This window comes from Bubalus kerabau, chromosome 20 (genome assembly GCF_029407905.1).
Source record: "Bubalus kerabau isolate K-KA32 ecotype Philippines breed swamp buffalo chromosome 20, PCC_UOA_SB_1v2, whole genome shotgun sequence".
NCBI lineage: Eukaryota > Metazoa > Chordata > Mammalia > Artiodactyla > Bovidae > Bubalus > Bubalus kerabau.
The window spans coordinates 48,925,796-48,950,462 of NC_073643.1; the positions used below are offsets into that span (position 1 = coordinate 48,925,796).

The 24,667-nt window shown below is 53.5% G+C and overlaps 1 protein-coding gene across 1 annotated transcript in view; it reads right to left on the bottom strand.

Annotated features, from left to right (window-relative positions):
- The window catches only part of CACNA1D (calcium voltage-gated channel subunit alpha1 D), a 326,915-nt gene that overhangs the window by 2,583 nt on the left and 299,665 nt on the right, over positions 1-24,667 (bottom strand). Inside the window, exons 38-44 of the mRNA XM_055557680.1 lie at positions 21,731-21,861; positions 8,882-8,998; positions 7,800-8,167; positions 5,517-5,666; positions 4,178-4,347; positions 1,200-1,321; positions 95-415 (exon numbers count right to left, since the gene is read on the bottom strand). Coding sequence (XP_055413655.1) covers positions 95-415; positions 1,200-1,321; positions 4,178-4,347; positions 5,517-5,666; positions 7,800-8,167; positions 8,882-8,998; positions 21,731-21,861 — 1,379 coding nt within the window. The remainder of the gene's footprint in view (positions 1-94; positions 416-1,199; positions 1,322-4,177; positions 4,348-5,516; positions 5,667-7,799; positions 8,168-8,881; positions 8,999-21,730; positions 21,862-24,667) is intronic.

Below are 24,667 nucleotides of genomic sequence, written 5' to 3' on the forward strand. Positions count from 1 at the left end.
AGAAGAGGCATCCTGGCTCCGGCGCCCACCCGCCCTCAGGACCACCTCCCTGGTGCCACCGTCCCTCCCGTGCAGACTTAGCGGCCACACTCACTGCCTCCACCAGGCTGTCCGCGCTCCTCTGCTTGTCGCTGTTCTTGTTGTGGAAGCTGCTGGGGACGGTCAGGCTGGCTGGTGTGAACGTCCGATAGGAGACGCTGGGCTCGTCCGTGTACCACGAGCTGCGGTGCAGGGATGGGAGGCTGCCGTTGACCTGGTCTGGGGCCTCTGGCCGCTCGACCTGGATCAGCGGGGTATAGCACGGCGTCCAGTCCCGATACGACGGTGTGGCCGGGGGGGTGGCCCACGACCGGGTGGAGTGGCTTGGCGAGTACTTCTGGGCTTTACTGGAATCTAGGCCAGCGACTGCCATGATCTGAGGAGACAGAGGAAGCGGGGTGAGGTCCTCAGGGGTCCCGGCCTCAGGTGCCCTCAGAACAGGCCAGGCTCAAGGCCCTGGTTTATAGGGGCTTCATAAGGATACAGCGCTGAGTAATTCAATGAACTGGCTATAAAAACTTGGCTGTCTAACAGACTGTGTTTTCTTTTGCCCCCAATCTATAATATATCTCCTGATCCCCAGGTGGGAATCAGTTGCTCGTGAAATTGCTTAGAAGCATGAAAACGACACACAAGTCGTGGAGTACAAACATGCCACCTGGATGACTCTGGGTTTGAATAGGGAAGTGCCTTTAGGGCAAGCTGACAGCGCCCAGCGCTCAGAGAAACGGGTTGGTTCTCTCTCAGGCAACTCGTCTGCAGCCAGCGCTCTGCTCAGAAGCACCACCGGGTACAGCCTGCTTCTTCCACCTACAGCGGTGCCACGGCAGGCCTGCCCTGCATCCTTCTCTGCAAGGGGCACAGGGGACAGTGAGGCCAGGTCTGTGGCCAAGTCAGAAGCCGGGACCATCCAAGGCACGCACACACAAGCCTACAGGGACCCCCATGCCTACTTAGTGTGTGGTATGTGATGCCTGGGGCCTTCCCAGGGTTTGTCCTCCATCCACGACAGAGTAGGACACAGCAATTAATGTAAAAAATGGTGAAAAGGGACAAGGTTGGCAGAAAGACCTGAAAAAAAACTCTGAAGCGGCAGCTCGTGTTTCTGTGCTCAGGACACTGGGGTCGCTTCCCTGGAGCTGCCCGGGGGGGCGGCTCACCTGTTGCTGCATCAGGTGCAGCGGCAGGGCCGTGCGGGGCGGGAAGGCGGGCGACGGCGGGACCTCCTCCTGGCTGCTCTGCCGGCGCAGGCACTCGAAGTTGAAGGAAGACCTGCGGGGGGCTGAGACGTGAAGCACACGTGTGACTGTGGAACCAGCTGTCGGGTCCTGGGCTCTGGGCGTCCAGCAGCGGGGGCCCAGGAGGAAGCAAGCCAGGCACCCAGAGAAAACCACTCGGCATGGTGGCGGGGGGTGGGGGGTTGTCTCAGAACTTCAGGAAGAGAAAGCAGCCCGACTGAGGGGTGTTTCCAAAAAGAGAGTTAATGTCTCGGCCCCGAAACATCTGTTCTCTCAGGAGGAGCCAGAGAGCCATGCTCTGACTCGAGGCCCCTGGCCCTGCATGTGGCAGGGACACAGCATCTCAGGTCAAGTACATGACCGCATTGGAGAACCCACAGATGCCTGCCGACTGCCTGTTCTCTTCCTGAGCATCCCTGGGGCCGGAGTGTCCTGTGGCTGCTCCCAGGCTGTGGTCACCCTTCTGTCTGCTACCTGCCCGAATAGCTCAACCAGGTAACAGGCAGATCCCCTTGTAGGGCAAAGACCCAGCTTCCCGAGCCAGGAAGACAGAAGACACAGGAAAGGACAACTTGAACTGTAAAGAATGTGGCTAGTTGTCCTTAACAGACCACAAACAGGCTTCCCAGGTGGCGCAGTGGTAAAGAATCTGCCTGCCGAGTCAGGAGACAGGAGACACGGGTTCGATCCCTGGGTCAGGAAGATCCCCTGGAGAAGGAAATGTGAACCCACTCCAGTATTCTTGCCTGGGAAAACCCATGGACAGAGGAGCCTGGTGGGCTACCGTCCATTGGGTCGCACAGAGTCAGACATGCCTGAGGACCTATGCTTGTCCTGTTAACAGCCACTCCAAACAGGCTTCTAGACAGGCTGAGCGATGACAAGGTGATCCAGGCTCGAGGCCCCCCAGGGTGCCAGGCCCAGGAGATCAGTCTAAATTCTGGGCCCTGTGCACAGGCCAGAGGGCTCCCCGGGACACCTCTCCTTATTGGTGGCCTGCAAGGCAGCATTGAGTCACCTTGACATTCCTTTCTTGAACTCTGCTTTCTAAGCTCACAGGGCATTTATCCTACCCTAGCACAACTCCACACACCCCTGACTCTTCCACTGACAAACTGCACAGACCAGCCTGGGGAGCCCCTGCGGGCATCCTGGGAGGCACGTGAAGCAGCAGAGCCCTCTTGGTGGAGGTTCAGCTCCAAAAGTGCATGGAAACCAGAGATAGCCCATGCCAGCCACTGCTCAACTGGGTGGGAGGCCCTACAGACAACCAACCTGTCTTGCAGGCCCATTGTACACCAGGCAGCCCGCTGAGCCTCCTGGTCTACCTGCTTCTGGGGAACATGGACACCTGCCATCTGCTCCAGTGGCCTTCCTCCCACATGCTGCCCAGGGCCAAACTCAAGTGTTCTAAGAGAAGGACAGGCTTCCCAGGTTAGCACCACCTCTAGCTTCCTCCTGGGTCAGGAGGAAGAAAGGAAAACTACCACCGCCACCATTCAGAGAGCACCTTTCAGTTTTGAAAAGGGATCCACCTACGCCTGTCATCTTATTTGCTCTGCACAACCAGCTCTAATGCAGACAGCGACCTCTCTGGAGCTGAGCACATAGGAGCTCCATTGGTCACCCTGCCAGAGATCTGAATACATGGGCAGGAGAGCAAATACAATGCATTTCACCTATTCACAATTATAAATAAAGAGGGCAGCCAGCTGCCCACTCAGGGTCCTTGACTCACAGAGGCAGCACCTGTGAACAGTGGAGACGATCATGACCACCCAAGGGAGAAAAGGCGGTGACAGGAAGGCAGTGGCACTCGGGGCCCGGGGCTCAGCCCACCTGCACAGGCGCCATCCAGAACTGACAGCCCAGCACTGCTCTGCTCAGCAGCTTGTGTTTGGGGCTGTGAAATTAAATATTAACCATGGATATGGGTCTGACTGCACTTGCCCGCAGGACGCTGACAGCTGGGGAGAGACAGGCCTGGGCACCACCCAGCTGAACTTGTTCCTATGCACGTAGATGGCAGACTCAGAGCCAATGTGTCTCATTTATTTCTGGTGACTGATTAGAGTCCTACCCCAAAACACACCTCATTCCTCAGCAAAGCCAGAAGTGGATATCCATTAACCATCAGCAAAATGTCCACGTGTCCAAAATCAAGCTGCCCAGCCAGGAGATGGCAGGAGCCGCTGCTTCATCTCTTTCCCCAGCCCACGGTCCTCAGGGTAACCCAGCTCTCTTGGCAGTACTGGTGATGCCACATGTACCCGAAAAGCAGCCGGCCCCTGCCCCTTCTCTGCAGGATGTAATTCTCCGGCCCTGGGATGCGAGTGCCTACCCTAGTGGTCACCACCAAGGCCCCAGCAGGGGCACTGGCAAATGAAGGCAAAGGTGGGGGAGAAGAGGGCAGTGAGGTGAGACAGGAGGAGGCATGGGCACCACAAACCCTCAGGCACTCCTCAGAGCCCTGGGCCTTGGTAAGAGGCTTGGGCTCAAGTCCACTCAGCAGGCAGGCCCATCCTCCACCCTCAGAGAGCCCATGACCCCACCTGGGGAGTGATCCTGTCGAAACCATGGTGCAGGACTTGCCCACCCATCAGGGCAGACCCCAAGCTCAAAGGCAATGATGATGCGCCCAGAAAGCCCCTCATCAAGTGCTACAAACTGTGCAACCATGGAGCCTACACTGCCTTCCCTGTTCTCAGCGCCGGAGTGCTTCTAGCCCTACCATGTGGCACGTGGATGAGGAAGAAAAGAAAACAGCCTCTCCACCCAGCGGGCTGGTGTTGAGGACTGAAGGCCCCTGACCATGTCTGGCCCACCCCCCAGGCTGGGGCAGGCAGACAGACACACTACCCTCTGCGAGCCTGGATCCCAAACAAAAAATCTGGCCTCACATGTAGGGGTGGGAGGTAGTAGACGTCGCCTCGGAGACCTCCGGGAATCGTAGCCAATGGGCGAGTCGTCGTCCTCTGAGAAGCTTTGGGGGTGATGGTAGCCTCGAGGCCGCTCGAAGTCCAAGCTGCTACCCAGGTACCAGTTATAGTAGCCACAGCCGTAGCTTTGCCTGGTGGCCGAGAAGGCCAGGAGAGAGAGCAGGGGCACGTGAGAGCCCAATTAACAAGCCCACGTCCACAGTCTGCTCCCACCTTCTTGGACACAGCAGGACTAGCTAAGAATGCAGCCCTCGGCTCCACAGAAGATTCTAGACGGAAGACAAGGGCTGCTACAGGAACGCTTCTGAGGGCAGGCCTGTGAGGAGCACGGTGCGTATGCTTTCCCTCCCTGGGCGGCCTCAGTCCTGGCTCAGATGTGGACTACGGGGTGCCTTGCAGGCTGGGCTAGCCCCACTTTCTCCCAGAGAACCCTCTCCCGAGGGGCTACCCGTGGCTAGGTGGTGGTGGCAGGGTGGCGCCTGGGACAAGAAAATGCATGAAACACAGTCCTCACTCTCAGGGAGCAGAGCCAATACCCCATGCACACAGAATTCTAATGCAGGCTGGAGAAGGTTAGCACTGGAAGACAGGGCTTGGGGTGGGCCGTGAGCTCTAGGGGTGGGGGTCCTTTCAGTTCCAGTCGGGGGAGGGAGGAGCAGGCCCTTGCAGGGGGTGGGGTCAGGCCAGCAGAGGTGGGGAAGAGGATCTAAGGCATGGTGCTCCGAGCCACGGCCCTGAAGAAGGAAACTGAGAATGCAGTTGGCTCAGAACCAGTGGTTCCCGAAGTCAGGCATCCCAAGGCCCACGGGAGGACAGGGTGGAGAGTGGAGGGAGGGGGGTTCTGGCTGTGGCCGGCCTGGAGCATGAGGCTGGCATCGAACACCATCTCAGAGGTCAGAAGGGGCCTCGCTGCATAAACACGTCCACTTCAATGGGCCCCATTCACGGTGAGATGCAGTCCACGGGGAAGAGGTGGAGGCCTTTGTGCCCCTGTACCAGCTGCTATCTATACATGTCCTACAGCAAATGTCCACTTTACCCCACCCATGCCTTCTTCAGGACAGAAGCCCAGGAGGCTCATCTGCTGAGTGATGCTCCTCTGACCTCTTGTCCCCTCACCTCCAGGAGAGACCCCCTTGATGGGAGCGAGAAGCAGGAGCTGTTCGTGAAACCCAGTCCAAGCTCTGGGCCGATGAGTCCCAGCCTTCAGGCCTGAAGGAACGGCCCCCACTCCACCACTCGCCGGCCTGGGGACTGTGCCCCTGATGCCAGGACAGTCCCCGGGCGATGGAGCCCTCACCTGCTCCCGGTGGGTGAGCTGTCATCCTCATAGTACTCCTCGCTGCTGAAATACTCCTGCTCCCCTGGGCAGCGGGGGTCCCTGAAGTAGCTGTGTATCTCCGGGTCCTCCCGGCAAATCGTCGGGAACTGCTCGTCTCCCGAGTCAGACCTGCAGTGGGGAGAGAGGGGCTGAGCGGCCGGGCGGGCGGCAGCAGCTCCTCCGGCTGTGCCTCGAGGTGGCCAGAGCATCCCTGCCCGCAGAGTGCTCCTGCCTCGGTGGGGATCGACTCTGCTACTGCCTCTGGCAGGGGTGGTGGGCGTGTGTGTGTGTGCGTGCGTGCGGCTAGGTGTGCACACGCCTGTGTGGAGGGTGTATGTGTGTGTGTGTTGTGGGTGGGGGTGTGGGGGGAGTGTGTGTAGTGTGTGTGTATGGGGTGTGGGGGGTATATGTGTGGGGGGAACTGTGTGGCTGTGTGTGGTGTGTGTGTGTGTGTGTATACACGTATATACCAGGAAGGGGTTTCTCTCTCGGCACCTTGATGATTCTAGCACCAAACCACTACCCTCAGAGGCCTGCCTGGGAACCGAGAGAGTAGATGTAGTTTGGGCAAGGAACAAGAGAACAGACCTGGAAACCTGGAGCAATGGGCTCCCAGGCCGCCGCCTTGGGTCCCTGGGAGGCACAGGCACCGGGCCCAGGGTGATTTCAGAGCTTGGAGCCCCTGACCCAGGAAGGCTGACAGGAGCTTTGTGCACTGTGTCCCAGGGAAACAGACTCTCTTGGACAACACTCGCTGCATTTTCCAAAGACGGCCCTGCCCCAGGACTGTCATGTGATGGGGCATGAAACCCAGGGGTCCTGGCCTCAGCCCTCAGCACAGGCAGCCAGTGCTGCGCTGTCACTGCTCTCCAAACAGAAGACTCTGGGTCCCCCAAGCTCTTCCCTCTCTCCCACCCTCCTCCAGCCCCAGTGACGTCCCCCTTGATGATCACTAAACCCGGAGGTCATCGTCCCCACCCCCAACACAATGACCATCCCACCCCCAAGTCCACTGGGCTCAACACGCAGGGAGCAGGGCCCTCTGCACATAGGGAGATAAAGAAGGCCCTGCTCTTCAGGAGGTGAGGGGTCATGCTTTCACAAAGTCCCCACAAAAGGCTCAACCCCACAGAGCAGAACGACTGCCCAGCTCCACAGGTCTGCTGCCCCAGCACTGCGCTGAGGCCTGTGGGGCTGCAGCTGTGGGCACGTGGCATGGGAATGTGGGCCCCTGGATGGTAACCCAGTCTCTGCAGATACGGATCTGAAAGCTCTGCATCCACAGCCCGGGGCCAGACCACCCTACACTACGCGAGCTGGCTCCCAGGGCACAGTCACCTCCCAGCACTGGAGAGGCCCTCTGGTCCCACCGGGAACACACAGCTTTTAACACATAAACAAAGGCAACAAGCACATACCTAATGTAAGTTTCATAATAGCGGGTTCTATCCAGGAAAGGCATAACGTGGGAGGGAGGGAGAAAATAAAAGTTAAAATATTTCCAGCAAACTTTACACAAAGGATATATCAAGTTACTCCCCAGAGCCGGACTCAGCAAACTGTGGTTCCCAGGCCAAATATAGGCCGTCATCTGTTTCTGTATGACCCACAAGCTAGACTTTTTAAAGGACTGGCGTGCTGCAGTCCATGGGGTTGCAAAGAGTCAGACACGACCGAGAGACTGAACTGAACTGAAAGGACTGAAACAAAATCAAAGGAAGAAAAGTCATTCGTTGTATGTGTCTGTGTGAAGCTGGCATTTTACTGTCCACTAAGAAAGCTTTATCAGGACGCAGCTGCACACGTGTCTCCATACTATCCATGGCAGCCTTCTTGCTACAAGAGCACAGGTGAGTAGTCACAGTAGAGACTGCGTGTGCTCCAACTCTAAAACGTTTACGCTCTGGCCCATTACAGAGCAAGTTTGCCAATCCCTGTCCCTGAGTCTGTGGGACAGCTGGGGAAGGTCGAGTTTGCAGATGCTGTGTTAAGGGGCAGGCTGCAAGCTGGCCTGTGGCCCTTTATCCTTTGGGCCCAGCACGTGGCCAGTGCCTGAAGAAGCTAGGACCTGAGGGCACTCACAGGTGCTCATGGAAGCGCCCACAGGGAATCCCCCGCCTCTGCTGGAGATGGAGTGAGCAAGACCCGCCTGGGGCTGACACTACGTTACCAAGTGCAAACCCGTTTGAAACGTTACCTTTTATTTTATTTTATTTTTTAATTTTTATTTTATTTTTAAATTTTACATAATTGAAACGTTACCTTTTAATACTGCACCTTCTGTGAGGCTCACGGCCATGCTTGTGGAAGGAATGATGCCTGTTTTCAGACACAAGCTCAAGGTTCCCAATGCTGGGCCGCTTTCCAGGGGCAGCTTTGCACATATTGGCATTATTGAGATTGGCATTTGTTGAGCTGGGAACTGGCTTTCCTATGGAATTATGGTTATGATGGTTATGACACACCGAATTTCCTGCTGGAGGAAACAGCGGTTTCTCAGTATCACTTGCAGGTGGAATTGAAGGCCTTTGGACATGCAGGGGACGGTGGGTGGTATTGGTCTGCTGAAGGGAATCTCTCCTATCACTATTAACATGATTGACATGGTTTCCAAGCAGGGCACCATTTCTCTGCAAAATAATGGGAGACAACACCAGGTAATTTAACAAATATTTGATGCAGGCTAGCTATGTTAGGTCATATTTTTTTTTTCTACATGAAAAACAAATTCTAGGTAAGCTCCGTAGGATCCCTGGGAAACAATCTGAGTGTCTCAGTGATCGGGGTGCCTGTGTGTAGCTGCTGGTCCCCCTGAAATGAGGAAGGTTACCGATTCCTGAGCTGGGGAGCAAGCACGTGGCTGTCACTCGAGGGGTTCTTCCAGTTGCTCCGAGGTAAGCGGACTTTCGCCCAGCAGGGCTGTCGGTGGCCCCAGCAGCTGAGGCCAGGCCGCAGGCATGTCTCTGGGCCAGGGGCTGGGAAGCAGAGGGCCAGCTGGCAGACCAAAGAGCCAGCCCGGTGGGGAGAGAGCAGGTAGGGAGGGCCGGCAGCTGCTAGAAGGACCCAGGATGCTCGTCCACAGCCAGTGGTTGTGGCCAAGCTCCTCCAAAGTGGCCAGTGTGCGGCAGAGGAGCAAACTCAGAGGAGGAGGCCTGGCCCTGGAAGGGGTGCTGGGGGATGGGGAGCGTCTGCTGCGGGGGGTGAGGGCAGGGCCCATAAGCCCCTTAGGCCTGGGGGCTGCTGTGCGTCCTCCAGGCTCTCTTGCAGATCATTAACTGCCCCAACTGGACTCCTGCCCTGCTATTTCCAAGTGGCCAGTGTGTAGCTAGGCGTGGAATAATTACTTTGAACACATCTTCTTCGTCTTCTCGTTTTGTTTCCTCTGGATCATCATCTTGCAAATCGCATGATATAGCACGCCGGATTTCTGGCCCAATGTCATGCAGTGTCCTTAATCCCGCCTAGATCAATGAGAACGGCAAAACCAGTTAGACGACACGGGTGGCCGGGGCGGGGGAGAGGATGGGGGGCAGCCTGGGTCCTGGCTGTGCTCCTGCCTGAGTCAGTCGTGGGAAAGGAAGGTTTCTCCTGAGGACAGTCCAGGGGACTGACCACTTGTCTGAATGCCCCTGATGGTGTCCCTGTGGGCTCAGGGATATAGGGTGTGGTCGGGAGTTCAAGATGGCCCAGGCGGGGGTGCTTGAGGCCAGTGACCTTCTTTCCAAACACCTCCACTTGCAGGGAACAGGGCCTGGTTACCAGTACTAGGGTCTGCCATGGCCAAGAACCCAGGCCCAGGTCTAAATGACAGTCCACGGAAGCATGGTGGCAGGGCGCCACCTCCCAGACCTCAGGTGGGGCAAGGGCCACAGCCTGGCTGCTCTCCAGCGCAGGTGGGCAAGGGCTCATTGACCGTGTTCTGGATGAGGGAGTTGAGTGCAGGGGCCAGAGGGCAAGCAAACCAAGCAGCCGTCCAGGCCAGTGGTTCTGCTTCAAAGCCATGGGAGTGAGGCAGTGACACAACACACCCGCAGCCACAGCACACTCAGGACCACAGCACAGTGGACACACACGCACGGACCTGGCCACGTGCAGGGCCGGCTTCCGTGGCCTGTGGGCGCCATGGCCTGCAGGCTGAGAATGGCCGATGCTTGGGTCATCCTCTTGAAGACCACAAGACACTGAAAGGGGCTCCAGCCTCTGGAGGTGGTCTAAGACCAACCAGGTGAGCCCTTCAGGCCCCTCACAGACATCCTGCATTTCCCCAGGGCCCTTGCTACCAGCCTGCCTCAGCCTGGGCCCCAGGTTCCCCCGAGACAGGGCCTGGGAAAAGGCCTCCCATTGTACCTAACTGTGTTAGGGAAACATTTAAGATGCTTACAGACTATCTGTGGGCAAGGGGTAGCTCTTGGCTCCAAGAAAATTATGTTTTCACCAAAGACTTGGAGAAAACTGGCAAGCTTAATAGGGACAGTACAGTTACTCAATCCTTCGCCACAAAAACACTGGCATCTCAGAGAGGCATTTCCTCCCCACCCCAGGTCTAAGTTCACCCGTTCTGTATCCAGGCAGCACCCCTTAAGGTGCTGGCAGTCTGTCTGCACCTCAGTGGCTGCTAAAGGTGTAAAGGACGTCCGGGGTCTGGCTGTGCGGGTCTCCATCTGCAGCTAATACTTCCCAATGTGAGGGCAGTCTGCAGAGAAGGGGGCCCTGCCCTGTCCTTCTTCCGCACGCCCTGGCAGTGGGTGGGTGTAGGACATAGACAAAGCATCAGGACTACAACTGAGACACGCCTGGTAGTGGAGGGGGTGGGGTGGGGGTCAGAGAGGATGGTGGCCACAGTCTTGCCAGATGCGGCAGGGCTGAGCCCCTCGTGTGGGAATGCTCAGATGGGCCTCCTGCAGACGCCAGTGGTGGGGGGCGGGGGGATGTTCATTTGGAACAGAAAGGTGCATGAAACCGCCCAAGAGGCTCCCGTGAAAATGGCCTTGCTCATAGCAGCCCTCAGCCTAGGAGAGGATCTTTTCAAAGATGGTGCACCAACCAGGCTGGGTCTGGTTTGAACCATTCTTTCAACACAGGAGCAGCAGACTTTTCCATTTTATGACCTGTGGGGGTGAAACTGTGGCCTGGAGTCAAATCTTTAAGGTTCCCAGCTAGGAATGCTATGGTCTCACAGGAGAATGACAAAGGTGTCGCAGGTCCAAACCCAGAACACTCCGTGGTGTGGTAAGACTGCCCCTCGCTCACCTGTCCCTCTGATCACAGGCACAAGACACACACACTCACACGTGCCCACAGGTACACATACAGGCACAAACGTGCACACATGCGTACACACTCTCCCAGGACCCAAGCTTCCAGCCCATCTGAGCCTGGGAAATCATTTCTCTTAAGAGGCACACCCATACCACTCTCAGGGGGGCATCAAGAAGGCAACTCTAATGCCAAGTGGGTGAAAGCTCTTTCACAGCAGAGCTGCAGGCCTGGGCAGCAAGGGCGAGCCCAGCAGTACTGAACAGCCTGCAAGTCAGCCAGGCAGTGTTCTCTAGGGCACACTTATCAAGGGATGATACATTAAACCAGGGTTTCACCATCTGATTCTGGATCACTGGGAAGAAAAAGCTGTCACCCCCTCTGAGGCTCCCAAATAAGATGCCAGGTTTGAGACACCCACTGCCATTGCACAAAACACGCAGAGGTGACAAGGCACCGAGTACACATCAGGTAAATTAGGTACCGTAATCCACACCCCAAGGCACCGTGGGCTGGGGACACTCTGTTTAAATAACAGCAGAGAGTCCTAATCACTGTCATTCAACTGACTGGACTGGGTCTGATTAGAAGAAATAGAAAACTATTTATTTGGATAATTTTTAACATCATCCTCTGTTGACAGTTTGACATTTCACTGAAATACATATATGACATAATTGCATAATAAAAACAAAAACTGTCTCCAGCATGTCTTCAATGGTACACAGGATTAGGAGAGAGCAGTAAACAGGCACAGGACAGAGAATTTGTTTCCAACAGAAATCATGGAGAAAACTGAGAGGTGGCCCAGGAGGTCACTTCCAAAGACAAAGACAACATGTTTATTAAAGAGACGTCAAAGGAGGAGAGAACTCAGCACTCTTCCCAGACAGGAAAGCAGAGGCTCAGAAATCATGGTTATAGTTCGCTTGCTCCACGGAGGAAGAAACACACCTTCTAAGAGTCAGGGATTGACTTCATTCTTTCACAGGGGGTCTAAGGAAGGACAGGTGGGGAGTGGGGTGGGAGGGGAGGTGCCACAGAGCAGGGAGGGTATCTGCCAGGGTTTGGAATGAGGGAAACACATGTTCCCAAACTTGAAGCGAAGCTTAAGCACAGCACCCTGAATTTATTACATATCACAAAACATGATAATGAAAAAATTTCTAGCACACATATCAAGCTAAAAGGTAGCTTAGGCTGCTCCAAAAATTCCATAGGCACAAATTCCAATTCCCAAAGTGCAGAAATCTATCTTAAACCCTTGATAACGTTTGTTTTTTTTTTCCCCCACAGCCCTTGAAAAAAGAACATTTTTTTCCTTGAAATAAAACACTTTACAATCAGGAAAATTAACTATTCTTTCATATGTCATGTTTGTGTCTACCTCTATCAGCAAAATACTATTTTAATTTGAAATGTGGCCATTAGCATTTAAACCGACACAAAGCCATATAAAGTCATTCCAGTAACATCACAGAATTAGGGTTTTGAATAAACACAGAATTGCTGCTATAAAATAGAAACATTATTGATTTAAGATGTCCAATCATATAAAATATTAAACAGAATCAAGCCTAGTTTCTGGTTGATTTTTAAATGCTAGATGTTCTCATATTTTTTTTAAAAAACAAAGAAATGTTGGCATTTTGCCTGCAGACTGCTGCTTTCAATGTTAGACACCATTTAATTGGAATTTTATAGATATTTACTCTAATGAATAAGTCTAAAAAAACACCCCCAAACTATAAAATCTCTCTATTTCTGAAGCAATTGCATTATGTTATGGTGTTCTAACCTCAAATAGGAACATTCACACACCTTCTTTTCTCTCACCCTCTTTCAGGGGTAAGTTTTTCCTACCTGGTGCGTTAGAAAAGCTCTCACTGCTCGCCTCCCTAAGCTAGCGTCATCACACACACCGGTGGTCTGCCAGCTCTCAGCACATAGAAACGCCCAAACCCCCCCCCCTCCCAGGCCAAACCTACACTGTAACAGTGCAGATAAGAGATGTGGGTCTCCAGGTGGGACTGAGCCAGCCCATTCATCCTCGGGTGTGAGTGCCAGGCTTCCAGGCTCCAGCCCAAGAGCCCTTGCCGGGCAGAGCAGAGCCTGGTCTCTATCACAGGCAGGTCTTGCTCAGCCAGGGCTGGCCCTGCTCGGCCATCTCCTTCAAGGCGAGTTCTGGTTAACCCTTTAGCCGGATTCTTCCCCTCCCCAATCAGAAGGGATCATTTTAGACTAGCTCCCTCAACAGAAAAGAACTGGAGATTCAATTCTCTCAGAACACACCTGCTCATCCACAAGCCATCCTCCGCCTCCCCCGCATGTCCACATGCACACTCATCACACACAGGCACACCCCTTCTTTTGTCATCGCTCTCCGCCTCTGAGTGTGGCCTTTGTGTCCATTATCAACATTATGAACAGCCCTCGAGTTATATATAAACATCAGGGGCTAGCATCATGAACCCAGCACCCCCGTGAGTCATGCACAGTGATTCCAACCCTCACTGCAAAGTCAGCCATATGGTTACCATGTAAGTTACCCTTGGGGGGACACTGCGCCGAATGCAGCGAGTCTGTTACCTTCACTTCAAAACATAAAGGAAACTTTAAATAAATTGCCTAAAGTGACCTATCACATTTCCCTGCAAACAATCTGACAGAGCTCTCTGTTTTAGTTCCACCTTGCTTCTTGGTTGTAGTTTTAACACCAGAAATGGGGAAATGCTTGCCAGTTTCCTGAAAACAGAGTTTTACTTAAAATGGGGGCTTAGCAGAAGTCACCAGTCACGACTCCTATTCTGCTAGCATCTCTGCTGAGTGCTATCACACTCTATCCCACCACATCCTGGGAGGAAGGGTGTGGGTGGGGGGCCAGGATTATTCCCACGTGGTTAAGTGACCTGCCCACACTAGTCAAGGCTCAACTAGCAGTCCTGATGCTCAAGCCTCCAGCGACACCATGCCAACCCCACGGTATTGGGTCTATGAAGAAGAATGCTGGGATCAAGCCGCGATCACGTGCTCACCCACGACCGTGATCACACACGACTGCGGCTGCCGCCCAATCACGGTGTGACCCTTCTTCCCACTAACCCAGCTGCGCTCTTGTACTACAGCTATGACAGACAATCACTCGGTACCGTGAAAACCATCCTCAGACACGTTCTCATCTCCACCATGCCACCCTCAGGAGCTGAGATCCTTACAATCACTTCGCTCTCACACACGAATTCAGGCCACCATTCTTCCAGAACAGCACACGTGTAGGGTATGACTCTTAGTCTGAACGCAGCTAGGACTGGGCACGGGCCTGGAAGGCAGGGAACGGTTCAGAGTAGGGCGAGATTATAAAAAGGCTCCAGCACCCTTTTCCTTTAGGGGGGTGGGCTCAGTCCCCTAGAGCAGCAGTTCTCAAAGTGCAGCCCAAGGACCCTGGGGCCCCTGAGACCCCTGCAGGAGGTCACTGTGATTTGCATGATAAGACAAGGATGCTTGTATGCCCTCATCCTCTCCCAGAAGCACACTGGGGTGTTCCAAAAGGCTGCTTGACCCCTGGGGATCTCATCTCTCCAGCATCTTTGTGCTTGCATATTCTGGGTTTTAAAAATGTGTTTCAATTCCTAACGTAGTAAATACTGATAGATAAGGGTCCTCAGTACTTCTTAAGAGCATAAAAGGTTCCTGAGACCAAAACGTTTGAGAACTTGCAGCTAACCCACCCACAGACAGGCCACAGCATCTCTTCCTTGGGTGCTGGGCTCCTCCCCATCCAGAGCTCCTGTGAATCTTCAGGGTCTTTCTCTATACGTTCGGAAGAAACGCCCCCTCATGGCTTCTTTGAGTGAGCCTTTGGCATGGGTGGCCTTCACTGTGCCTTACAATGACCTATCCTCCCATTACCCCAAACAGCCCCCTCTCTGAGGGCTACAGTGTGCCACGGACAATGAATTAGCACAGCATGTTAGGAAGTTCCCACCCGTGGATGACTGAATCGTGACACGTTTGCGCTAAGGAGGGCTACGAGCTGGGTGTTATTCAACAACATGCCCCGGTTTAAAAAAAAAAAAAAAAAATCACACCTTTTGCAATTACGTAATGTAATTTTCCTTATTTTCAGTAATTCTATCATCTCAAAGACTCGTGAAAATAAGAACCACTCTTCTCAGAGAGGAAAGATTCTACTTTTAAGAGCAGACAACTGAGTGCCCAATAACCCTGCGGATCCACTGAAGATTTAATTAGGTTACATCATAGAGTAAGTTATTTAAGAGCCCGAGGTCCAATCCTACACCTGCTGTCCTACGATGGACTCTGGGCTGTGTCGTGTCTTCCATCCAGGAGCTTAGTTAAGAGTTTAGCACCATGGATTCTGGTGTCGGGCACCAAGTTTGCTGCGAGAGGCTGTCAGTCTCACACACTCCACTTGACTCGTCTCTCACAACTTTTCTACATCCAAACCTTAGCAGAAGCTAAGATTTTAGGGAAAAGGAGAGAGGTGTCTGCAGCTTGACTGTCGCCCAGGCTTCAGGGAAGCCTCGTTTGGAGCTGAGGCGGGAGGCGGCCCCTGCGATTCCTGACTGTCCTTAACCAACTGGCCTCAGCTACCAGCCACCACCGGGCCCACGTGGGGCAAGATTCTTGCATTTCCCTAAGTCCCACCTAGAAAGTTACCGTGTTCCAGTTTTTACTCATGTGGAAGGACGGTGGAGATGTGTGTGTGGAGACACCAGCCTCAGGAATCGCTTAGGGCTCTTCTGTGGAGGCTCTGGTGTACAGACTCAGATTTAGAAGACAGGTGGTCACTTGAGGCCTCTGACATGGGGTGACACAATTGGGCGTGGGGGGTGAGCACGTACATCCCTTCAGTGCTTAATAAACTTGACATCAGAGTAAGTGGGAGACAGAGGGGTCATTTGTGATGGTGGATACACTTCTCAGGTGCCCACAGGGCTGCTTCTTTTTCAGTTATGATACACCAAATACTTAATAACCGGTACATCCTGGGCACTACCCAGCCAGAGTGGAGGTGGGCCTTCAGACCAAACCTCTGCAAGCCCCAGAGGTCCCCACTAAGGCAGGCATTAGCCCTTCGGTGACTGACTCACAGAGGGGTTTGGAGTGGGCCTGGGGTGCCAGCAGGAGGTGAGGAGACTCAAGGTACCGGGGCCACCGCTGTCAGCGTCCAGATGTACCTCAGCATCCTCACAGGGGTCACCCCCATGCCACGTCACCACCCACAGTGCTGTGTCAGAAAGGCAGCCCTTTTCTCCCGTCCCATGGACTCTGCTGTGAGGAAAACCCACCTCAAGCTCCTAGACGTCCAACAGTCTGTGCATGTCGGAGCAGAATCGGGGGCCAGGGCTGCTTCCCCAGCGGGACAAAGGTCAGAGCACAGAAGACAACACTGGAGCAGACCTCACGGCTGGGAGGGGCTGAGTCACGCACAGGACAGGCCCGGGGGACTTCTGCTCGCACCACTCTTCCCCGTGGTGACATGGCTCCAGGAGCCGGGCTTCCCCACGCACCGGGGCTCTACGCCTCACACACATGCACACACACACCTTCAATCTGCACAGACTGTGGCTTGTAACCCTTCTCTTTTCTAGACTCTTCAGGAACCTCGGGGTCTTACACTAAGGTTACTTTTGAATGCTAACTCCAAAACTCAGATTGACTCCTCTGGGCATCTTGGGCTCAGGGTCAGGTGTACTGACCCCTCAACCACTGCTTGGAGTTGGCTGAGAATTTCAGATGGGGCCCCCTCGCAAAGCAACTTCTTGGGCAAAAATATACCCTTTGTGAGATGTGAGAAAACAACAACCTGAGTTACTTCTGTTTATATCTTTACACGTTTCCTAGGTATCTCAAAAAGGGGGGAATTCTCTTTCTCGATGGATCACTACAAATACAGAACAGAACAAAAGATCAAAGAAAAACAAGAGTTTCTTAAAGTTCTGGTAGTAAACAGGCATATGATATTATTATTGTTGTAGTCTTAATAATAAGCAATTATACGTTCAAAGTGCTTTACAATCACTTAGCTATTCCTCACAACAGCCCTGTGAGGTAGGTCGACATTATTACCCCCATTTTACAGATGGGGAAACTGAGGCACAGAGAGGTTAAGTGTCTTGCCCAAGGTCACGCAGCAAGTGAACGCTGGCACTGGGACTAGAACCCAGGTCCCCTGACTCCCAGTGTCCTTGAAACTGGACCACACTGCTTCCAAAGAGGCATCCCCGGACTGGCTTTGAATTAGAGACGGACAATGTCAGATGAGGTTGGGGTGTGGTGGTGTTTCCCGCGGACGCATTAAGATGGAACCTGAGGTGTCACCTGGGTTGGTCTGGGCATGCAGGTGTATGTGTCGGTGTAAATGGGGGTGTCTGCGCTTCCTGTCCTGCCCCCGTCTCCCTGCACTGCGCACACGTCACTGCAGAGAGCTGAGTGGGATGGTCAGGATGGCCTGGCATATATAAAAAGAACTCTGTCGGCCCAGCGCTGAGGGGCCTGCCAGTCTTTGGTAGTTCGGGCAAACTAGGGATGCAGAACTTTGGAATGGAGTCAGCTGCCCACCTTAGGCAGGTCTGCTTAATCGTTTTTATTAATCTTTTTTTTTTTTTTTTTTTTTTTTTTTTTTTACTGGCCAGCATCAGGAAGTTGTGTTCATTTCATTTCTCTTGGGGCGGCTGCCCCCCTCCTTCGCTCTCTCTCACTCTTTCCCTTTCTCTGAGTTTCTGCTCGCAAGGGAAAACTGTTAAGCCTCGCTCGTTCCCTTCCATGAGAAGGAGCCACGTGAGCAACATCCACGACAGGAGGCCACGGCCCCGCAGTTGAGCCACGGCCCCGCTTCCACCTTCCGGAAGAGTGCTTTGCTTGGAAGGGATCTCTCTGGGGCCTTGGGTTTGCTTTTTCCTGCATTTCTCCCGAAATGCTGTTTCAGTAGAAATAAGCCCACTTGAGACTTTTCCCTTTCAAGGCCTTAGCCACAAACGCCTTCCGACTAACGAGCTTGGTGCTGTAGCTCAGGCAGAAAATTCTAAAGCATCCGTTCAAGCATCTGAAACAAATGAATCAGCCAGTGAAATCTTATCTGTTAGCATCTGTTCTTCTCTTAGATTAAAAAAGAAAAAAAATAGCCTTTTTATGGCTTTAGATGGAATCATGCTTTAAAAAAATACAAAAAATCTTGCTAATTTTTGAGACTAACATGACAGTTGTTAGATACGTGACAGGTTCCGTGTCTATGGAGTACCCGATTTCCCTCTGGGTTTATGCCTGAGTCCCTCCAAGGAGGCCATGTGAGGGAGTCACTGGATCCAATCCACCATGCACCTTTCCCCTGGGCCACCTACACCACCACCTGCCAGCTGGGGCTCAGGCTTTCACGTGAGAAAACCTGTCTAATTCTTTACAAGCCTTAAACCTAACTTTGAAACAGGTAAGAAAAAAAAAATATATAGCCCTCTCAAATCTTCCTGTCATGAAGATGGGCAGGCTCCCATTTTGGCTGAGCGGGAAACAGTCTCCCCCTCAGACTCTACCAGAATGTCTCTGGCATAAAGGAAATCCTTGGACATTGAAAGAAAAAGAAATGAACAAAACATTCCCCACTCTGGGACCTGTTCTCTTTTTCTGATCCATGAGATACTGGGCTAATGCATCTGGATCTTGTGGTCCTCATCTGGAAAGCCTGACGGGGCAGTACTGTCTGCTGGGGAGGGGACAGAGTTTCCACGGCTGTGGACTTGTGTTCATTTAGTTGCTTGATCCAGGTGGAAATCTGCAGGTCACTGGGATGCAGCAACAATGGATGAAGAGCAAAGGCTGAGTCAAACTAAAGTGAATATGGCATGTAGGGGATGAGGGAGGAAAAAGAAAAAGCCTGACGCAGCTTCCCTCTGATCCCCTCTGGAGAGGGGCGGGAGAGAAGGCTGGCTTTACTGATGAAGATGGATGGACGGATGGAAACTGCACACTCATTCAGACCACAGAGGCCAGAGGACACTGGGTGCCGAGCTCCTGCCCACACGGGATCCAGGAGCGCCTCAAGTCACCCCCCCTTCATGGAGAAGGGGCCCTGCAGTTGGTCTGAACAGAGGGAGACCAGATGGAGCCCACGGGGCTGATAACAAGAGTGCAGCCATGTGCCCGCCAAAGCCGCGTCACTGTGGGGGGCAAAGAACGTGGGCCAGCTCTGATCCTGCTCAGACGGATGCACCCTGCGCGGCACAAAGCACTGGCCTACGTCCCGTCTCGGGCGCTCACCCGAGGCTCATGCTCCTCTTTTCATTAGCAATTGAACTGCTGGTCTACTGGCACCCCCGACACAGGGAGGACCACCTCATCCCACTTCTTAATAGGCCATGCCCACTGTAAGGAGCTTCTCTGAGGACCTGTGTTCTTGTCCTAGTGACACGCTTCACCCATTTCTCTTCCCGCTGCCATTTGATCCTGTTTCCCTAACGTCACATCTGCTCATATTATTTCCTCAATTCAGAAAGGAAGTGCTTCGTCTTGCTAGTTAAGTGCAGAGTGACAGAATACATTTAAAGCCCTTCCTACAGCACAGGACCAAAAATGTAGTGAGAACTATCCTTCACGGAGGCAAAATTTTTCTGTTTTCAATGCCTGCCGCAGAATCAAGTGCATTTTCCAGAGTATCTGTCAAGATTATGAAGACAACTTAATTTACTAGGCTGGGTACACAACATAAAGCATAGTCACAGCCTCAACTCCCAATGGAACCATGTGGAAATGTGTTGATGTTGGTACCTAACTGGAAATATTTTAATTTCACCAAGGAAATAAAACTTTCTACAAACAACAAAATGAAAAATGTCCAGGAGAAAAACAAGACTGTGGGACAACGCAATAGTCTTTTAAGCCATGACGCATATGTGCAGCTTCAGCATCATTGGAACCTTTGACTTAAAGACTCAGTGAAACCCACCCCACTATGTGGTTATTAATTATATAGGCATGTGTTGTCATTCAGGTCTTAAAACATTCAAACACTATATCCAACCTCCAGAGCGAGCACTGAAGCCTTCTAACTAGGAAGTCTTGGGGACTCAGCAAAGGTATAACCCTGTCTTCAAGTGGTCATTGTACCTGCCTTCCATGGAAAAGGGAAATCTCTTCAGCACAGCACTACCTTGGTTATTTATGATACATGATGACACAGCCATCCACGGAAGAGTATGTTTCCCCCTCCAGAAAAGTCAAGCCCCACCACACCCATCAACTAGAATCTGAGAACAGCAAGTGGTTTCCTGTAAGGGGATGGGCACCACGACACCCTGGAATCTGGGCTGCTTTAGGGAGGAGCGTGCAGAAATGTGATCATCACTCCCTGCCTTTGTACCCAATTTGGCCACACCACCCTCTAGAACACATGGACCAGACCTGTTCAAGTTTGCAAATCCATCTTTTCAGTTGACTGGCCTCTCTAAGGCTACTGGTGAGCTGTGCTCAGGAGAAGGGTTGTCATTTTTGCAAACTGGACAGGTCAGAGGTGAAAGTGTTATTGAAATTCCACAATCTGGGACAACAATCAGCTATTTGGGCCTCAGATTCACTAAGCTTCCTTTAGCAGATGTTCTTTGATCAGACTCAGCATCCACTTTCCCCCTGTCCTATAGCTGTCTGGGTAAAGCCCAGGTCATATGAATCCACAGGTCACTGTCACACAAGGTCATCTCCTAACCCGCCAGGTGCACATACCTCACACTCCTCCCTTCATTCATCATCATTCACATTCATTCTCTCTCAGCAAGATCACAGACAGGCCTTCACTTTGGTAATTACCATCACTGAGAACACAAAACGATGCTGGGCATTTTCCCCCGGAAAAAATGCAGAAGACTATTTCACATTGAACCTTACCCATACCAACAAGACCCAGTGTAAGACACACATGGTAAGAGGGACATAAAAGGCAAACATTCTGTGTCAAGCTACTCAGAGAGCCGAGATGACAGGGTGCGCGATTCATTTGCAGAGTTGTTTCTGACAGCTTGCCAACCTCTGTAGTTCCCTTTTTGTAGTCTCAGCATCTTTTCCTCACTCCTTTTCCACCTGCTTTCTCCATCACTGCAACCACAGACTGCCCTTCCTAGCCCTCTTTTCGCCGGTCTCCACCAGGACACCATTTCCCTACACACCTGCTTCCCACCAGGGCTCTGCGCTTATCGAGGGTTCTACACCCTTGAATAATGGACTCCAGTTAGAACCAGAGGTTCCTGAAGCCACATTCCCCCTCCAGGAGACTGGGCAGTTGTAAGGACCAGAGGCTGGCTGGGTCACGAGAGAACAGCATTTGCACAGCAAGGCTTACAGCCACCAGGAGACGACACGTAGACACAGACACACTGCACACACACACACAAGCTTACACACACACACACACACACACACACACATACTAGGAGGTGATGGATGTTACTGAGATGGACCAAAAACCAACAAGCAGTGGGGTAAGAAATAAACAGAAACAAAACAAAGCACTTGCGTTCGGATGGAAAGCTGTTTCGTGGGCGGCCAGGGCCCGAGCCCAGGGCCGGGGGAAGGTGGGTGCCTGCTCGGAGGGCGCTGCTGTTGGAGAAGCCCAGGGGAGACGGGGCGTGGGGCAGCTCTGGCTCCCCTCCCGCGAGGGCTGTGCCTTGGCCGCTGTCCTGGGGGGGTCCCACCGCACAGGCCGGGCTGCAGTGGGCATGGATGCGGGGCCACAGAGGGTGCGGGGAAGGGGAGGCACTTACCTGGTGGCCCAGAAATGGCTAGTCCACCTTGGGGGAGTGTGCAGTATCTCAGTTTAAACAAAATCCTGGTGGTAACTGCTCAACCATGAATAGTCAGCTCTCTAGTGTTTCAATAAAGCTTGTAAAATTGTTAGTGAAAAAGAGAAAAAGACAAAAACAACAATTCACCTGTAGGGCAATTGTGCTGTTCTTCGCGGGGTATTTTCCCACCAGTCCTTGTTCTTTCCGTTTCTTGAATTTCCTAAAGTAGTCCTGTATCAGGAAAGTGGCATAGAACTTCCCCACGGTTACCTCATCATCTAAACGGAGAGACCAGACAGAGCTCTCCCGAATCAGCACATTTGCACCAAGAGCCTCAACACTTGCTTTGGGCAGGGAGAGGGCGGGGGCACTGAGCTCTCAGCTTAGGACACGGGAAACTAAATCTAGCGAAAAGCAAGATTGTGCAAAGCAGTTAACCCTCAAAATTAGAGTCAGTTACATAAACTGATACTCAAAATTGCAGAAAATAATGGACTTGTCATGAGTTTCATAGAGCAGCGTATTAGTAACACCATGAAGTGCCATCTCGGTTACTGACTCAAAAGAAAAATTACAGAACATAAAAAAAGGCTTCATGGGTCATAGTTTCACCCGTGCATAGGGATTTGCATGTGTAATTACCGCGAACACCAAGGACAATTAACCATCCAAACCCCAATGCCTGGAGAGAAAGATAGAGAACTCAGAAAGGTGACAGACAAGCTCGGAAGGAGAGGCCGATTCCGAAAAGTGACTGCAGACCCAGATTTCCAAGTGCCCCCTTACTTCTCTGCCGGTAGCCTCCACATGCCGTGTCTCGGTTTGTAACTCAGAACTGCTTGTTTTCGATACTGCGAGTGACAGCCGCAGCTCACCTCAGAGCTGGCTGCCTTGTCTCTGCTTTGTTCAGAAGCAGCCCCACCGTGCGTGCCCCGGGAGCTGGGCCTCCGCTGAGCCTGATTAAAGGCGATGCATGAGGCAGAACAGTGGCTCTTGCTGTCTCCCAGGAAACCACCCTGGCAGTGCCGGCGTGCCCGGGGTCTCCACGAGGCCTGCTCTCCCATGGTGCTCACTCCCACACCTGCCCAGGGTGCCCACAAGGCTGGTGACCAGTGACCATGGCTTGCAGAGGCTGGAGGAGAACGGCTGCCACCCTCAGGCTTTAGCACCGCTCGACTTGTGGCCAGGCTGCCCTTGCGATTCACGTGCCATCGAGGGTAGAGGACCTGGCCTCTCTGGGCTTGTGTTCTCACCCACAAGTGAGCCTGAGCCTCTCAGGAGAAGCTGTGAGGATTCCAGGACAAGAGGCCTGTAGGGTGCTCTGGGCAGTCTAAGTGCCAGGGGGCCGGTGACAGTGGACCATTGCCATCAGAACCACTGTTTTCTAACAGCTCTCCAACAGTGGCACCTACTGAAATAGGACAAGAACCACGACAGGGTGCAGGACACCGGAACCCTCAGGTGGGGTGCGCCCGGGGGGTGCATTTCCTGCCCGTGTGGGGACGGATGTCCGCGACTGGACACTGCTGGGCCACTCTGGGCTGCCTGCCCCCAACTTCCTTGTCAGAAGCAGCTCAGTGTTGCTGTGTGAGAGGATGCCTGGGGCTGGTCGGCCTGGAGAAGTGTGTCACAGTCCTAAACCCAAGCCAGGCAAGTCCTACAGCAGCGCAGGGGAGTCAACCTCGGCCTTTGGGCAGCAATGAAACCCAGGGCCCTCGTCGGTCTAGGGCTGGTCCAAATGGTCTAACAATGCCCTGTGCAGAGGCAGGGAGGTGAGAGGCGAGTGGACAGAGGTTCCATGACTTGCTCCAGGCCAGGTGAGCTGGGAGGTGGGCCCCCCAGACCTGGGTTCTCATTCTCCACCCCACTGACTCCCTGAGGGATGGCCCAGCTCCACCACAAGAGCCACCTGGTGCTGTGGGCTGCCTCTCCCCAGCAAAGTCTACCTCTCCACCAGGCCACATGCAGGAGGCGGGCCAACTGCAGCCCGACGATCCCAGGGTCAGCCAGCCTCTGCCAGTCAGAGTCCCCAGTCTCCCCTGTGGGTTCCCACAAAAACACTGGCCATACTCACAGGAAGCCCATCTCATCCCTCGCTGGGGTGCTTCCAGCAAAAGCAGGCCTAACTGCTCTCCCCCTTCAGCCTGGATGGTGCTAACCTAGAGGGCCCAAGGGGGCTCCTATGGGAGAGTCCTGGCTCTCCCTGGCCCAGAACCTGGGTGGGGCAGTGGCGGGGTGGTGGTCGCTGTACTCAGTGAAGAGGGTGGATCGTGTTTCTGCCCAAGGGGCAGCTCCAGGGCGGAGGTGTCCACCTAGGGCTCTGCAAGCAGGGCCTCCAAGGGCTACCTGACCTTCTGCACTGAGATGCTGAGCTACTGAGACCAGGCTCAGGAAGAGTCTTAAGACAGCAAACTCACAGCTACAGCAGGACAGAAAAAGAAGGAAAAGGAGTGAGGGCAGGGAGGCCGGCTGGGCCCGGGACTTCAGAGAGCGATGGGGTCACCGCTCTGAATGCTCCTCAGGGGAAAGGAGCCAAAGATTCAGGTCCAGGAGCGAAGGTCCAAAGACAGAGGAGCCCCTGGGAGGACAGGGGAAGAGTCATGACTCAGCAGGAGGCCACAGCGGAGCTGAGAAGACGAGCAAGATCCGGATGGGAAACGAGATACCTCAGCATGGAGAGAGCGGACAGGCTGTCCCCACAGCCAGAGGCAGCGCCAGAGCCCGGCATTCTGGCCTGGCTCCCTGGCTCATTCCTGAGCATCACCTCATCAAGCTCTGGATGAGCTGGGGGCGCCTCACATCACCCCTGTGCTGGCAAGGCCTTTTAAGATGGGCCCTGACTCTGCTTTCCCACCAGGGCTGTAAGGGTTCCCTGAGCACACCACAAAGGCCAGTCCCAGGTGTCGGGCTGGTCTGGCTCAGTCTGCTGCCCTCAGGCCAGATTACCGAGGGTGGACACCGAGCCCCTCCGCCATGGGAGCTACCCATGTGCTGGCCCAGAGGGTCGTAAATATATCCCCCTTTTCTAAGTGCTCCACGGGGTGGGAAAGGCTCATCTACTGGGAAGGTAAGAGGAAAGACAAA